Here is a 16,615-nt window from a genome sequence, read left to right as displayed (position 1 = left end):
ACCAAACACCTTAAAGTAGTAAATATCTACCTGTCCACAGATATATGATGAAACACCTCAGGTTGATACATATATACCTCTGGAGGTATATTTAAGACATATTTGAGGACAATTTTGAGGTATTTATTTGCACCCTTTTTAACCTAACGACTTACTAGCAACCTCATTTGTACCCTTTAATTTTTCTGTAAGGGTGGTCTTCAAATGACTATTCTTGAAACGATTCTTCTTTTAAGCACAAATAATACATCAGGTAACAAATGCAAGAAATTCTACGCAAGAGAGTCTCAAAATACAATGATCACGTTGTGAACAAATAGCTTCACAAAAAAAAGAATAAAAAAATAAAAAAAGACACTTAAAAGCTTGCAACGTCTTCTAGTGAAATCAGAGCCTTAGTGAGAATATAATTGAAGCAACTATATTTCTTTTATTGAAAATGGCAACAACACTTTGCGGGAAAATAAAATCAAGAAACACGCTCCTTCTTGTCTTATGTTTATTTTTTACCCGTTTATTGTTTTTAATTTTGAGAATTTTTCCGTTAATAAAGTATGTATTAAGTTATATGCAGAGCAAAAACTTATGATTATTTTTCCTAGATCTATAGATTCAGACCTTGAATTGGATCTGCTAATCCATGTTGTTTCACCTGTGTTATTTCAATTTTATAATTGTTATATGAAATTCAGTATCGTAATCTGTCGCGCCAACTACAGTCATCAAGAAACGAAATTTATTTTACACTTGCAGTTATTTATTTTGAAGAAGCGTGTTAAGTTTGCCCAAGTGTGCATTAGATAGGGGTAGGATTTCCGGATCGTGATCTGCGACAGTATAATAGCCAAGTTTTGGCGATTTCCGAGCAGCGGCCCGCGAGAAACTAAAAAAGACGTCACAGAAGGCGGCTAACTCCAATGATGAAACACATAAACACCTAGGCAAACCTCTTCTGTGTTTTTTTAAAAAAATTCCAAATTTATAATTCATTTATTGCGTTCTCGATTATAGTTGGGTTTGACTGTATATGTAATTATTATATGTACAATGGTTACACATATAGAATTTTTACCAATGTTCAAGGTATTGGACAGTTTAGGACAGTAAAACTCAAGTATCCTGTTCAGAACCAGTCTAGGACGTCCAAACTTGAACCCTGCTACTTTTTATGCTTGGATTTTTTTTTTTTTTTTTAATGCTTAATAATTTTTCTATTTATCCAGATCCACTGTTTGTTCCTTATAATCTAGAAGAATCAAAACATGGGTTCTATTTCATTACTATTTGAAAAAGCTTTTTTTGGCTACAAGTATTTATTATATTATACTAAAAAATATGATTATTACATGGTGCATAGCGCTATTAAAAAGCGCTTAAAGGTGCTTATTTTTGTTTTTTAAAAGCCCTTAAAGGTGCTTTTGTCATTGGGTGTTTTGAAAAGTGCTTAATTTTCCTTTTTCAAAAATAAGATTTTTTTCTTTACTGTGTCAATTTTCGCCACGTATTATGCAAAAGCGTGCTTTTCACATTTTTCTATTCAACGTTTTCTCAATTCATTCAACAACAATCCATTTTGTCGTAGTGTATGAAAACGCCCTGATGAAATACTTGTGAGTCCGTATGTGCTTCTACTGAACTGGTTCGAGGAGATTATTGCACTCTCTTGTGCAACTCTGCTGCATTTTGCAAGATATTCTCAATTACAGACGTCATTTTCCACCCTCTGATATCGCACCAAAATATCTCTCGATCTTTTTATGGTGACTAATATAATCTAGAAAATTGTTCTTTGTCAGAAACTAGTTATTTTATCATGATCATGTAAATTCTTTGAAAATTATCTAGCATTTTGTTATTGTATATGGTGCGCAGCTTAAAAATATTTTTTGAGTGCTTAAAAAGTACTAAAAGGTGATTGTTGAGAGATTTGGCTACGCACCCTGTATTAATTATATTTAATTTTAAAGTAATTAATTGAAATTTACTTCTATATTTATTGTTCCATAATAATATAATTTTGAAATTTAATCTTATTGTAGGTAATTGAATGAAAGTGCCTGAAATATGGATTTGAGAGCAAGAAATAAACTGAGATCCAAGTAATATTTAAATTATCTTATAAGTGCACAAGATAACCGACTGTGTTTTTTTAGTTTATTAACTCTCTCATTAAGGGGTTATTATTCTCAAAATTGAAAATATTTGTATCTACCGCTACAAAAATATTCTATGTTGACTTACCTTTTCATAGATGAAGTTTGACATTGTCGATTTCTACTCCCCCCACATTTAGGTGTGATGTGAACACGTCTACCTTGACAGAAATGCCCACTTCGATGGATTGTCCACATGGGACAGTTGACTTTCTACTTGCGACATTATCCACCTCCTTGCGTTGTCGCTACTCCGTCTTGATCAATCACACTATTGGCCTGTATACACTCGACTGCTCGTGGCAACTTAGGAAAGATAACGACCGTGAACTTAATACAGCTCTCACGATCATAACTCAAAAGTATGGTGATCTTAATACAGCTCTCCCGGCTTCTTACAAAACAGCACTGAATGAACTAGTGGTTTCCGTTCATCGATTTCTATCACAGATAAAACTCCTGTGGGGGGAGTACTGTAATACAAAAATATTCCAATTCACTTGTATATATGTTAACTCAATTCTATGGTGGGGTACCTTTTCATAGATGAAGGTTGTCGAAAACAATTCTACCATCCCTAACTACTCTCAAAATTAAAAATATTCTTTATTAAGTTTAACTTCCAAATATTTCATATAGATTGTATTAATTTAAGATACAGTGCCCGCCGTTTATTAAAATCACTTTCGTTTTATGCTCTTTTGATTTTATTAAGCGGCTGATTTTATTAAGAGGCGATTCAGCATTTGAAGAAAAAAATCACATTTTTAAAATATATTCTAAATGCACACACTTCAAAAGCTGAAATAATGACAACATTAATGGTTTATTCAACTAATTTAATTATTTTAATAAAGTAAAACCCTATATAAGATTAAATTTACAAAACTTTTGCAAAAAACCGATCAATGGTTGCTTGAGTTGCACTATTTAAAATTAACTTTTCAACATCATTTGAGAGTTTATAGAAGTTTTTATAGTTTTCGATATTTCCTCCTCTTTGTTCTAAAGCTTGCCGCAATACATTAAGTGCTTTTCTGACTTCCGTTGAAGATGGCACAGATGAGTTTATTTCATCTTCTGAGTCTGATTCCTCCATTTCTTGATTGGAAATAACTTTGCAATTTTTGATGTCAGTAACAATTTCAGAATCAGATTTTTCTCCTGATGTTTGTAGGTGATCGTCAATAGCTACGTAACATGAAAAATTCTCGTCCATATCATTTTCTTCATTGCTGAGCATTTCTTCGAAACAGTTATCAGCTCCATCACCAGTGCTTAATCCACACTTTTTAAAGCAATTTGATATTGTTTGGGTTGAAACAATGTCCCATGAGTTACGAATCAAATGCATTGATTCCAAAATCGTAAGGGATTTCGATAGTTTGTTTGCAGTTAAGAGTTCCGAAGAGCTGTCACAGTCTATGTCACTAATGATTTTTTGAACAACCATTTTTCTGTAATGAAACTTGAATGATCTTATGATTCCCTGATCAAGGGGTTGAATAATAGCTGTAGTGTTGGGTGGCAAAAACACTAATTTAATGTTTTTCAAACTCAAGTCCTCATCAGCAGGGTGCGCAGAACAATTGTCTAAAAGTAAAACGACCTTTTCATTTTTCAGCTCCTTGTCCCATTCAAGAAGAAATTTTGTGAAGATGCTGGATGTCATCCATGCGTTATAGCTGTTGGCATAACTGGTGGGCAGGTGTTTTACTCCTTTAAAACATCGAGGTTTTAAACTCTTTCCTATCACTAAAGGATTTTTTTTCACAGTTCCTGTCATGTTGCATGTTAGCAGCACGGTTAGTCTTTCCTTCATTTTTTTACATCCACCAGTCGATTCATTTTTAAACAGCAGTGTGTGTTCAGGAAGTGCTCGGAAAAATAATCCTGTTTCATCTGTGTTGAAAATTTGCTCTGGTTTATAGTCTTTGATGAGTGTTGGCCACACGTCATTTACCCAATCGGCGGCAGAGCTAAAATCAGCATCTTGCTTTTCACCATGCAATTTACGATAGACAATGTTGTTGCGTTCTTTCCATCGGGTTAGCCACCCATCTGTAGCTTTAAAATCAGAATCACCAAATAAGTTAGCAAAGTCCTGTGCTTTGTGAAATAAAATTCCACGGGAAATTGGAATTCTTCGTTCGCGTGCATTTTTTAACCATTCTAACAGAGCCATTTCAATTTCCTCCAATTTTCCTTCACGCTTACGCTTTCTTGACAGATTTCCATTCTTTTTTATTTCCTCAGAAATATTTATCCTTTGTTTCAGAATGTTGAAAAGAACAGTTTGGGAAATCCCTAATTTAATTGCAGCTTCACGTTGACTACATTTAGGAAGCTTATCATAGTTTTGCAACACTTCGAATTTATCTTTAAGACTCAAATCCTTCCTTTTCGGCATGCTGATAAAATTTAGCACCAAACGAACTTAAAAATGATATGTGCTCTAACTATAATTTACTCAAATGGCCTTGCCTAAATAATATGGAACATGCGCACAGACAGTTTTTGGAAATCTATTCATGTTCTCTGTTAAGATAGATAACAAAAGAAACTTCTTTCTCTCCCTTCTATGGTTCATTCAATAAAAAGTAAGATAAGAATTCAACCCCTTCGACCCCCTGTTGAATGAGATGGGTTTCTCCAAACTTCATTCAAGTCAAGGAATTGACACTGTTAAATTGATTTCTATGAACTCGCCGCTTACCACCCACATTTTTCCTTAACTCTTACACTATGAATATCGCAGGAAAGTGCTAACCACACCAGTTTCACAGGCTTGTGAGTAACTATTGCTTCTTCTAAAAAAGTCTTTAAACTTCGAAAAATTAAAATTTTATAAATAAGGACAAAAGAAGCTGAAATATCGCACTTTTGATTTATTATGTAGTCAAAATTTTGATTTTAAAAAGCGGCGGTGTTGATTTTATTAAAGGATGTTTTTAACATGTATTAATATTGTAACGATTCGGGTCTTGCTGATTTGATTTTATAAAGCGGCTGATTTTATTATCCGGTGATTTTATTAGCGGCGGGCACTGTAATGTTGTAGAAGCTAAATGGTATGGCACAGGAAAGAGTTGTTTGATTGTTAGTATTTACGGGTAAAAATAATAATTACATATCGTAAATTTTGTTTATAGTAATCCCTTGTAGTAACTTGTTTATAGTAGTAGTAAAAATAAAAACTTGTTTATGTTAAGTAAAAAGTTGTTAGACTGAGAAAAAGATAGTAATAGGAAAAAATATCCTCTCGAATCAGACCTTTAATGCTTTCCAAAATAATTTTCAAACCAAAGTGATATTTTTCAGAAAAAGGTACCTACATCTATAAAGCAGAATTAAATAGTAGAAAGAAATATAGTGTATCAAAAACACATTTTAAAAATGCTGTGCTATCTTAAAAACTCTCATAAAAACAAAGTAATATGTAGATAGAAAAGAGGAATAGAAAAAATAAAAATTTGTTTTAATTCTTGATAGAAAATTTTAAAACTGAACATCTTAGTTTTCCAATAGCTATTTTTTCAGGAAAAGGAAAAGAATGAAGCCTTGTAGAAACACTCTCAAAAATAGCCCCATCATTATAAAAACATAGTTAAGTTTTTCTTTCTTTTTTAAAAAAAACCTCGATGGTAGCAAAAACAAAAGCCATTTTTTGGTTTTTAAAAGACAAAATGCTGTGTTTTTATAAAAAAGTGATGATAAAATAATAAAGTTTAATCGAACTGCATTTTCAAAAATGTTGTATCGTAATAAAAAACGCAATTGTAAAACAAAAAACAATTGTTCTTAAAACAAAACTTTAACATTTAAAATCACAGTAATCTATGTTGCTGGTTATTTTAATAAACAACAAGAAAAAAACAACTAAATAGACTTGCTCGAATATAATTTTTAAAAAAAGCAGCAGTAATTTTTCCATTTGTCTTCCAAAGCATAAATTTGCAAATAAAAAACTTTTGTGCAAGCACATGATTTTTTAGAACTTGAGAAATGCATCTGAAAACTATTTCTAATAATGTATCGTTAAAAATATGATTTTAGACTATTCTTTATTAAACCTATTTAAATTCAAAGAAAATTTGTTGGTAGATATTTTCCAAAAGATATTTGGCCTAAGGGCCCGAATGGTGGCCGAATATTTTTTATGCCTCTTTAAAAAATTAGAAGGCAATATGATTCTGTAATTTTTCTAGTTTAAACTATACTTTCTCTATTCTTCCATTTATTTTCAGAATCTTTAATGTCTATTAAAATCAGTGCAACAAAATTCAACTTTTTTTAAAAGAGTGTGTATTTAAAGTTATTGTATTATACTAATTTCGTTTGTTAATTTTTTAGATTAAATAGTAAGGAGTGGATAACTAAAGACAAAGGTTAGTTTTGTGCTTTCTTTTATGTGCAAAGAAATATTTTAATATATTCCTCAGTCTATCCCTGTAAGGCTAAGGATTAATCTTTAAATGTATTTTTTTTTTCAATCCAATATGTACTTATGATGTTTGACCATGTATACTTTTACCTCTTGAATTATATGATGCATTTGAGCATGGAATATTTTGCTCTTGGTATGCTTAAATGTGTCATTGCTATCCTTATAAATCCTCGTGGAACATTTTGATATGTTTAGTCTAGTTCCAAATTTGATTGTTTTCTTCCAATTTTTGTATATTTTCAAGCTATTGTTAAAGCTCATGAAAAATTCTTATTCAAAATCATTTTGTTACTCAGCTTTTCATTGACAATTAAAATTTAAAAAAATGCAACTAAAATTTAGGGGTGCACAATCTTTTTGAGTGAGTGAAGGGTTGCACACATGTTGGTGACAAATATGATAATTTTTATCTTAAAATTGATGTTCTAAACATTAAATATTTTTATCAGTAAACTTAGTGACATATTTTCTGAAAATTAAATACTTTTAATTAAAACGAAAATGATATTTTTTAAAATAATTTTTACCTTGTTATCAATAATTGATTTATTAAATATATATATATAGGGAAAAGAGATGCTATAAATACTAGCAAAAATACTATAATGCTGTCAGAATAAAGGTGTAAAAAAAACTACTCACATCTTTTAATAGCTAAAATGATGGATCAGAAATAATGGGGAATTTTTTCATGGAGAAATTTACAGGGTATCTGCGCACCTGGAAAGTCATGGATTTCGGTATTGAACAAAATTTGTCATGAAATGTCATGATTTTAACTACTCTTAAAAAAGAATCATGGAAAGTCATGGATTTAGATTGCCAAAAAATCTAATTTTGAAAATGGAATATACCCTCCCCCCAATTTTACAGTGTTCCGATGTTCGGAATATCTGAATTTGTAACAAAATCCCTACTCATAGTCAGATTTTATTAAGATATGAAATGTTTTTATCCTGTTCTTTCAAAAAATGAAAGAAAGAACATCATACAAAAAAAAGTTTCACTGAGAAAAGAAATGTTTCATAAAAAATAAAGATCAGTTAGAATAAATTTACAATAGTGTTTAAGATAGTGTTCGAATGTTTAGAATAATGTTCGAATTTTGACTTTCTGTAAAGTTTACAAAGGGAGACTCTCGTTTCATTTTATAAAACTCGGCTAAGTTCGCTTTGATATGGCGTCAGCGAACAGTTGGATTGCTGTATCTGACCAAACATGTGCTACCTTTTCGTAAAAGACATCTGGCAAAAAAGCTCCTCTTTTACCTAGATTGCAAGGAGAAGGGGGTTTGCATGCGAACTTACTTTTTTAAAAGTATTTTGTGAAACTACCGTTTTTCCTAAAGTTGACTTTGTGAAGGTGCCGCTAAACGGTAGTAAATATACCCTAGACAGACCCCTGGCATGTGCATGATAATTTACATAATGTATGTATATAAAGTACTTATTTAATGTGTGTATAATAATTTACATAAAATTATATCGTTTTATAAAATCTTCTTGGTTTTGTACCTTTTATGGGGAAATTTCTGGTGCTTTAATGCTATTCATAGATATCAAAGCTATTTTCTTCATGATTACTTAAGTTATATTGTTTTTAAAGAAGTACTATACTCCTATTTTTTTTTTTTCAAAGATATCTGAAAATTCGCTGTTTTAAAACATTTTATTTGTATTTTTTGTTAATGTTCATTGTTTCCATAATGTATTGTTTCTCTTAATTCTACTCATTTATTTCTTATAGAAAAGCAAAAGTGTTTGAAACAGAATCAAACAGGAAATTTACCTTCAGGAAAGATGCACATTAATAAGGTAAATCATTTATGCTTATTTAATTCATTGTTGGAGGATTTTTTGATATTGTATTCTATTCATGCCAACGCACCAAAAATTTTTTATTACTGGTAACTTAGATGTTTAGTTGCTTCCTCTAAATTTTAATACTATTTTGGCTCACGTGATTATGTAAATATTCCCCATGTTTAGTTTACTTTATTATTTTTTGCGATTAATGAAGATAATTTTTTGTTAGTTAAAGGAAGAAAGAAAAATTACTGAGTTACTTAATTAAATTATGCATAAATTTACCTTATATTTTTGTTATAAATTAAAAAAAAATTTTTTTTGCTTATTCTGGTGAAAAGTATTTTTTTTTTATCTCCTACAAAAAAAAGTTTTGAATTAACTTATCTGTAATATTTATTAATGAACAAATCTAAAAAAAGAAAGCCTTTTTTTTATTGTTTTTATTTTTTATTTACCTTGCATGTTTATGCATTATATCTTAATATTTTGTTTAATTTTAATTTATGTGGCTGAGTGGTTGTGCTGTCGTGCTACTGGTCCTCGAGCCGGCCGAGGTCGACTCGACCTCTCGTCCCTTTGGTGGGTCGATAAAATTAGTACCGAGCGTTGTTGGGAACTAAACATTGGAGGATTCGCATTGAGTTGATCGCCCAAGCGGAACATCTGCTCTTGCATCCCAATGGTCAAGAAAACTGAAATGGGCACAGTAGGCCTTTGCCCTCTACGAGCCGTCGATCTCTGAGTTTAGTTTAATTTAATTTAAGTTGCATAAAGATTGATTTGGTTAATTATTGAGTTAAAATGTCCTCAGTCTGAAAAGTCTGGTTAAATGTTCATTCATGTTTAATATTAATCAGTTGATTAAATTATTCAACAAATTTATTTTTTATCTATTCTCCTTCTTTTCTAATGTACAATAAAATAGTTAATTTCTCATGTTATTGATTTCAGAAGAGAAAGACGTTTTAATTTTAATAAGCACTAACAAAAAGTGCAAATTTTAGCGAAACTTAGATTTTGTTTCTTAGGTCTAGTTTTGGAAAGTTATATCAAAAAAGGTATATTTTTTTCCTTGTTTAAATATTAATTTGCAGCTACCTATGGATACTTTTTCCACTTCATATTTGATAACAGCTTTGAAATCTATATTAAGAACAGTCATTATGCTTGCCCGTCAAGTCTCCTGTTTTATTACAATTGGGCAACTAGAATGTGGATTATATAGAAACAGTTAAAAAATATTTTTTTGCAAAGGGAGAAAGTAAAAAATGCTATTTTTTACTTAGGGCGCTTTCTGATGAAAAGTAATTTGGCTGTTATGAACTGAACTCTGATAGGAATGTCCATATGCAAGGGAGCCAAAGCATTTGTTCATTGAATACGTAGACTCTTAAAAATAAAATTAATCACTAAGATTCTTACAAATAAAATTAATCACTAAGAATTATTATTTTAATGCTGAGTGTTATACAGATTGCGTAGCATTTTTGAAAGGTGCTTTTTCCATTTTGCGTTTTTGAAGAGTTTTTTTCCTTTTCCAAAATAAGACTTTTCTTACCTACCCTCTTGATTTTTGCCACGAATTATGCAAAAAGCATAGTTTTCATACTGTTCTATTCAACATTTTCACAATTCATCCACCCACAACCTATTTCAACGTAACGCCTGTCCATAGCATTTGAGAGCACCCATCATTTTACATGTTTGATGAAATACTGTCCGCATATGCGTCTACTGAACTGGGTTCGGTGAGACTATTGCACTCTCGTGTGTCACTCTGCTACATTTTGCAAAAAATATTCTCAATTTCAGGCTTTGTTTTCGTCCCTCTGATATTTCACCAAAAATTTCTCTTGATCATTTTGTAATGGCTAATATAATCAAGAAAAAGTGTTCTTTGTCAGAAATGAGTTATTTTATCATGATCATGTAGAGTCTTTGAAAATTATTTTGTTAATGTATATAGTACTTAAAAATATTTTTTGAGTGCTTAAAAAGTGCTTATTTTTTGTGAAAAGATTTGGCTATGCACCCTGCAAAAGCATGTCAATATTATGAAAAATTTTGTATGTCTAAATATCTCTTTTATTTCAGGTTGACAAATTTTGTTGGATTTGCCATACTTTATCAAAGCAGGGGAAAGGTTGCTCTCAGTGCCCTAGAGTTTATCATGCCAAATGTATAAGAAGTCCTACTTTTTTTGATAGTGAAGGTGCTTGTACAGAATGTCAGCAGGATTCCATAATTGGTGATAAGGAGAGTTTTTCCTGTACTAGATTGAAAGAGCTCTTAATGTATTCAATTGACAGAGTTCTGGACAAAAAGAAACAGCTAAAAGTGAGTTTTAATGGCATTTCCAAAGGCGGTTGCTCCTGGCTCCACATCAGAGGGGTCCCAAAATCGAATAGAAAGTTTTTTTTAGGTTTCCTTCTTTAATGAACTTTTTTTAAACAAAATATCAGTACTGTGTAAAATCTGTCAGTTTTATGTTAGCTTCTTCATTAATCTGTTGTATGAACACAAAATATCTATATTTTGTAAATCCATGGCTTTCTAGGGCGGAATTCAGCTAAATTTTCGCAATGACGATGGACACATTGGGCCAATCCAAAGCCTGTATTTTTACACATCGCAAAATGCGATATGCTTACAAAAATACGCACCTCTGATCTGCTTCGTAGAGCCATCGTCATTGCGAAAATTTAGCTAGATTCCACCCTGATGTCAGCAAGGATATGAATTTTTCGCAGCTCGATGGCAAAGTTAACAATCAGAAAACTGCATTCGGCATGATGGACATAGAATTGTCAGAAAATCTCAAAAGTGGGCAAGACGATATTTCGTCTGACCATTGGAGATTCTAGTCAATTTTCTTGTTATATGAGGTGAAAAATTTAAATACCTCCGTAAAGATCGGTTCTTCATTAGTGAAGCAGAAGGACCCCCCAAAGAAGTTTTTGTCCCCGACCCCAATCAGGCTAAGTGGGGCCCTGGGCCTTGCAAACAGTTAAAATTAAAAGTTAATCCAAATGGAAAATTATTTATACAGAAATGGATTTACAATTTTGGAATAAAATTTTAAATTTGTATTTTATATTTAGTTGCTGTGCAAACTTGTTAAATACTTTTTGTCTTATTTACTTACGGTGCAAAAAGTTTTACTACTGCTTTAAAATTTTCCGTATTTATTATTTTAATTGCATGCATTGGCTGTACAAAATTTTACGTAGTGGAATATTATTCTGATTGGAAATATAACTTGATAATTATATTACAGTAGCTATATATCTTTATCCTAAACTGTTGCAACAATAAGTTATGAGATGACTTTATAAAGTGAAAGAAGAATACTTTTTGTGATTCCACTAGATTTTGGAAATGTTGAGGCCCCAGACCTCAAGTACGCTAATAAATTGGTGCATACAATATTTTATTTTAATGTGGCACAAAAAGATACTTTCTCTACGTAACTTTTATTCAACAGATTTTCTAACCCCCCGTAGTATTGGGGGTAATATGTGAAATAGGGTCCCAATGATTTGGTCAGGTGAGGAATTGGAACCCCAAATGTTAATTTTATTTTTTGCCATAGCTCGAGAGCTTTTTTAAGAGAATTGCAAAATTTTGCACACAATTATAAAATTCTATTATCAGGGGTCTGTCTAGGTTTTTCTGAGAGGTACCTGTTTTGTGAAAATTTGGACATAATTTGTGAAAAATTATATTTATCAACACAAAAATATGGATTTATCGTTTCTTAAGGGATGCAAAAATGAAATTTTAGGAAAAAATATTTTCCTAAAGTTGAATTTGTGAAGGTACCGCATAGTAAATTCGGCCTGGACAGACCCCTGATTATCTAAAGATAATTCCAGGCAAAAAAATAACTTTTAGTAAATATTTATTTATTTAATAATTGTCTGAAAAGTGTAAGGTTTTTAGCCTCATTTTAAAGCATCTTAATTCCACATGAAAAATTACAAAACGAAATGGGTTGAGGAGTTCCTGAGAAATCGTTTTTTTTTTAAAAAATTTAATTCACTCAGGATTTTGCCATGTGGAAAACTTACAATATTTTGTAATCCAATTTATATGTGAACAAATAGCTTGTTTTTCATAAGTAGCATGATACATAAATAGCTAAAATGATATCAAGAACAGAAAGTTTTTAAAAAGGCCAAAACATTATTGCCCCGGGGGACAAAGTTACATCACTGGTTGTGCCAGGGTTGGCAAGATTTTGCCACAGGTGGAAAAAACCACGCTAAAAACAGTCCTGGCAAAAACAGGTTTTTGCCAAGTAGGATAGCAAAAACCTATATTTTCCATTATTAGGGGGCAAAAACACATTTTTGATACAAAATTATTCCTAAAATTTAAATATATTCTATAAAAATATATAATTAAAAAAAAAATTAACAAAATTATTATTCCATAATTAAATCATAATGTATTTTAGTAGTTTAAAACATTGTTGATTGGAAAATTTGCGATTATTCTCTTTTTTCCAGTGAAATGAACTTATTTTACATTAATATAACTATAATTTGAAACATAAAATATCTATCAACATGTGTCGTTAATTAAAATATACAAGTATCAATGCAATTTTTTAAAATTGCTTATCCATCTTAGCTTTCTTATGTCTCTCTTTAAATATAGTGTAGAAGTGATACAATGTAAAATAATACATACCAAAAGTTATTATGAGGAAGTAAAAAAAATACAATTTGTAAAAAAACATTTATTTAAGGATTCTAAAATGAAAAGAGGTCAAAAACTTTCTATCTTTTAAAAATTATTACACTTTTATTAATATTTTAAAATTAATTTTCTCATGTAATGTATCAAAATTATTATTCCTTATGATTCATTTAAATTTGTTTCAAGTATTTCGTAATAATATTTTATCAGCAATTTAGATAATTTGGTTTTTGCCGGTTTTTACTAGGTTTTCGCCATTGTCCTGGCAAAAAACCCTCTCCAAACCTGGGTTGTGCTAATATTATTTCAAATGAAAGTGATAGTTATTCTTTTTAAACTTGTTATATAATCTACAAATGCATAATTTAATGGATTGTACAAGTATGCTCATTCTAAACCAAATTTGTTTTCTATTTTTAACAGGAGACATTTCGTAACTGGCCAGAGCACGACAATAACGGGAAACTTTACAAAATAGTCGACATAAACTATTACTGTCAGGTATTTAAAGTTTCACTGTGTTTATGTTGAAAATATTGAAGTGTTCAAAATATTTCTGAAATTATTGATTTGTTTCTCAAGTATCTTTGCATCTACATTTGATTACCTTTTATATTTACTGACTGAGTATTTATCAATTGCAGAACCTTAATGAATACTGAACTATTAGCATTTGTTTAGTTTATGCTCCCATGTTAACTTGGGAAGAACGTTGATACTAAAAATCTTTTATTAATAATTTGTTATATTTTTTGATCAATTTATGGAAATTCGTTTTAGAGCCGTAGCTATTATAATATCTTTCATTAATGTTTGATAGGGTATAAAAAAATATTTGAATCTTTAAAAATGTGAGCTTTGTATCAACTTTAAATGTATTTTAAAATACACAAAGCACGTTAATGTAGTTTAGAATTGTAACAGAATAGTGGGTTTGGTTCATTTCATCGACAATCACTTCATCGACAGGCCATTTCATCGACTAGGTCATTTCGTCGACAGGCCGTTTCCTCGACAGGGTTGTTTCGTCGACAGGCCATTTCGTCGACAGGGTCATTTCGTCGACAAGTCATTTCGTCGACAGGGTCATTTCGTCGACAGGGTCATTTCGTCGACAGGGTCATTTCGTCGACAGGTCATTTCGTCGACAGGGTCATTTCATCGACAAGTCATTTCGTTGACAGGGTCATTTCGTCGACAAGTCATTTCGTCGACAGGTCATTTCGTCGACAGGTCATTTCGTCGACAAGTGATTTCGTCGACAAGTGATTTCGCCGACAGGGTCATTTCGTCGACAGAGTCTTTTCATTTACAGGGTAATTTCGTCGACAGGGTCATTTCGTCGACAGGGTCTTTTCGTTGACAGGGTCATTTCGTCGACAGGGTCATTTCGTCGACAGGGTCATTTCGTTGCTAGTGTCATGCGTAATTCTGAAACTATTTTAGAGATTTAATCTAAATATTTCTATTATTAATTAGAAAAATGCACTTATTTAATTTTATACTAAAGTAAAATTCTTTATGGCGGTTTATTGTTCCAATTGCACTAAAAGAAATTCGCTTTTTAAATTAATTAATAGGTAGTTGAGAAGCGTTTAATCGGTTGATGTATCGAAATCTACTTTTCTATATCTAAATCGTAATAGCTCGACACTTATTTTTAGGATAGGTAAGGATTGTCTTCAGAACATTACCAAGCATGATATCCGCACCGTGGTTACAGTTAATATAGTGTGACGTTAACAATCAAATTGTTTTTAATATCAAATCAAATTAATAAAATATATTTTTAGAATTGAAAGCAATTAAAATATATTACAATGAAAATGTAGACACTATTTCAAGGAGAGGAAAGCTAAATTTATTGCTGTAAAAATTTTCAACATTTTTACATAAATTTTAACAAAAACATAGACATCAGTCGAATTCTCACAGAAATGAAAATAATCATAGACCTAATTATTATATCTGCTTAAGTAGAAAAAAAATTCTAGGTTTGTTATGATGGAAAAGTAATTTCTTAATGCTCACTTTAATTGCAATTTTAAACTTTTTGTTCAGCATCTTTAACATTAGGACAGGAATATGCGTATTCGAACAATCGAATTGAGTCTTAGTTTCGTTACTACTATTAGAGATTTCGAAGAACACTAGCTTGATGTTTAGGTATTTACCGAGGCGGTTGTAGATTCCCACAATATTTAAAGTGCTACTCACCTTACCAAAATTGTTTAGAGGCACGGGCGTAACGTTGCAAGCCTGTTAGTGTTTGGTCTTCACAAAATATGTTTTTTCTATGAATAGTGAATTTAATAATAGTATTAATTATTCAATTCTAATCTAATACTATCAAATTATACTATTTTTGCATTATACTATTATTATAATTAAATAATAATAGTATAATTTAATAAGAATAATAATAGTAGTAAGTAAATGATGAATTAATTCATTTTTTATTTGCAGGATTTAAATTAGACACATTTTGCTTAAAAGAAAATTAACAAAAAGTCAAGCTTGGAATTTAAATGTAAGAATAAATAACTCCTACTCTACAAAAAAGAAAAAAAAATTTGCTATTAAAATTTTACCAATTTTTTACTAGTATAATTGCTGAAATTTTTAACTGATTTTCTACACAGGATGAAAACACAATTTTCAAACACTTACTGACCACTATTAGCACGACTTATCGCCAACCAAAATTTTGATTATTTTCTGCCTGAACAAGCCAGGAGACTCAAAACTAAAATGTAGAAAAAATGAAAATAAAAAATGCATATGTATTTAAAATATCAAGTTTGTTCAATAGACTACAAATGAGAAAAACAATTTATAAAAATTTTCACGCATAGCAAAAGCCACAAAATATTCTATCAACATTCAAAATTCCACTTTTTTCGTTTTGGTAACAAAAATTCACATTTCCTTATCAGGACACATATCAAACATGATATTAAAAAATTTACACCTTTACACTTTTTAAAGGACTTATTGCTCGCCTCTAAAATATATACTCTCCCTGCAAATTTTATTAATTTAAATAAATTTTTATTCTCTTGCAAATCGAAAAGAAAAACATTTTAATATTTGAGTAAAAAAACAAGTTTGCTGAACTTATTTTAATAAAACATTAATGGGAATAAAATCAGATGCATATAGATAACTCTCCTCAATTATAAACTCAAAAGTCAATTTATTTGTTATATCAATAATGTTGTCAATTTGTTTGTAAATTGCGTTTTTTCCCCAAATGTTTTAGATCATAAAAACCAATTAGACAGGTTTCCTCCCCTCCTCTGATTTAGAACCATTTTTTATATCATTTCGATTGCATCGCATACCGAGGATGTGGAGTCATTGTGAGTTTTTTTTTTTTTTTTTTTACTTTAACGAAGTTTATTTTATAAGGTAAAAGAACTTATAAATGTTTAGGGAACATATAGGATAAAATACATATTAAACGCCACAACGTTATAAATAATTAATTAAATAAGAAATAA

At 30.5% G+C, this 16,615-nt stretch overlaps 1 protein-coding gene across 2 annotated transcripts in view; it reads left to right on the top strand.

Annotated features, from left to right (window-relative positions):
- The first annotated feature begins 424 nt into the window (after positions 1-424).
- The window catches only part of LOC107437132 (uncharacterized), a 53,058-nt gene continuing 36,867 nt past the window's right edge, over positions 425-16,615 (top strand). The window contains exons 1-6 of one of the 2 annotated variants that reach the window (XM_016049040.5): positions 425-552; positions 2,040-2,099; positions 6,507-6,541; positions 8,347-8,414; positions 10,503-10,745; positions 13,536-13,613. In XM_016049040.5, the coding sequence (XP_015904526.3) occupies positions 2,065-2,099; positions 6,507-6,541; positions 8,347-8,414; positions 10,503-10,745; positions 13,536-13,613 (459 nt within the window). In that variant the 5' untranslated portion in view covers positions 425-552; positions 2,040-2,064. Of the gene's footprint in view, positions 942-2,039; positions 2,100-6,506; positions 6,542-8,346; positions 8,415-10,502; positions 10,746-13,535; positions 13,614-16,615 lie in introns of both variants that reach the window. The other variant, XM_016049039.5, reaches the window with a different exon arrangement.

Source organism: Parasteatoda tepidariorum, chromosome 4, assembly GCF_982258835.1.
Source record: "Parasteatoda tepidariorum strain Cologne lab strain chromosome 4, Ptep-v5.0, whole genome shotgun sequence".
Lineage (NCBI taxonomy): Eukaryota > Metazoa > Arthropoda > Arachnida > Araneae > Theridiidae > Parasteatoda > Parasteatoda tepidariorum.
This window is presented reverse-complemented; position numbering and strand designations above follow the sequence as displayed.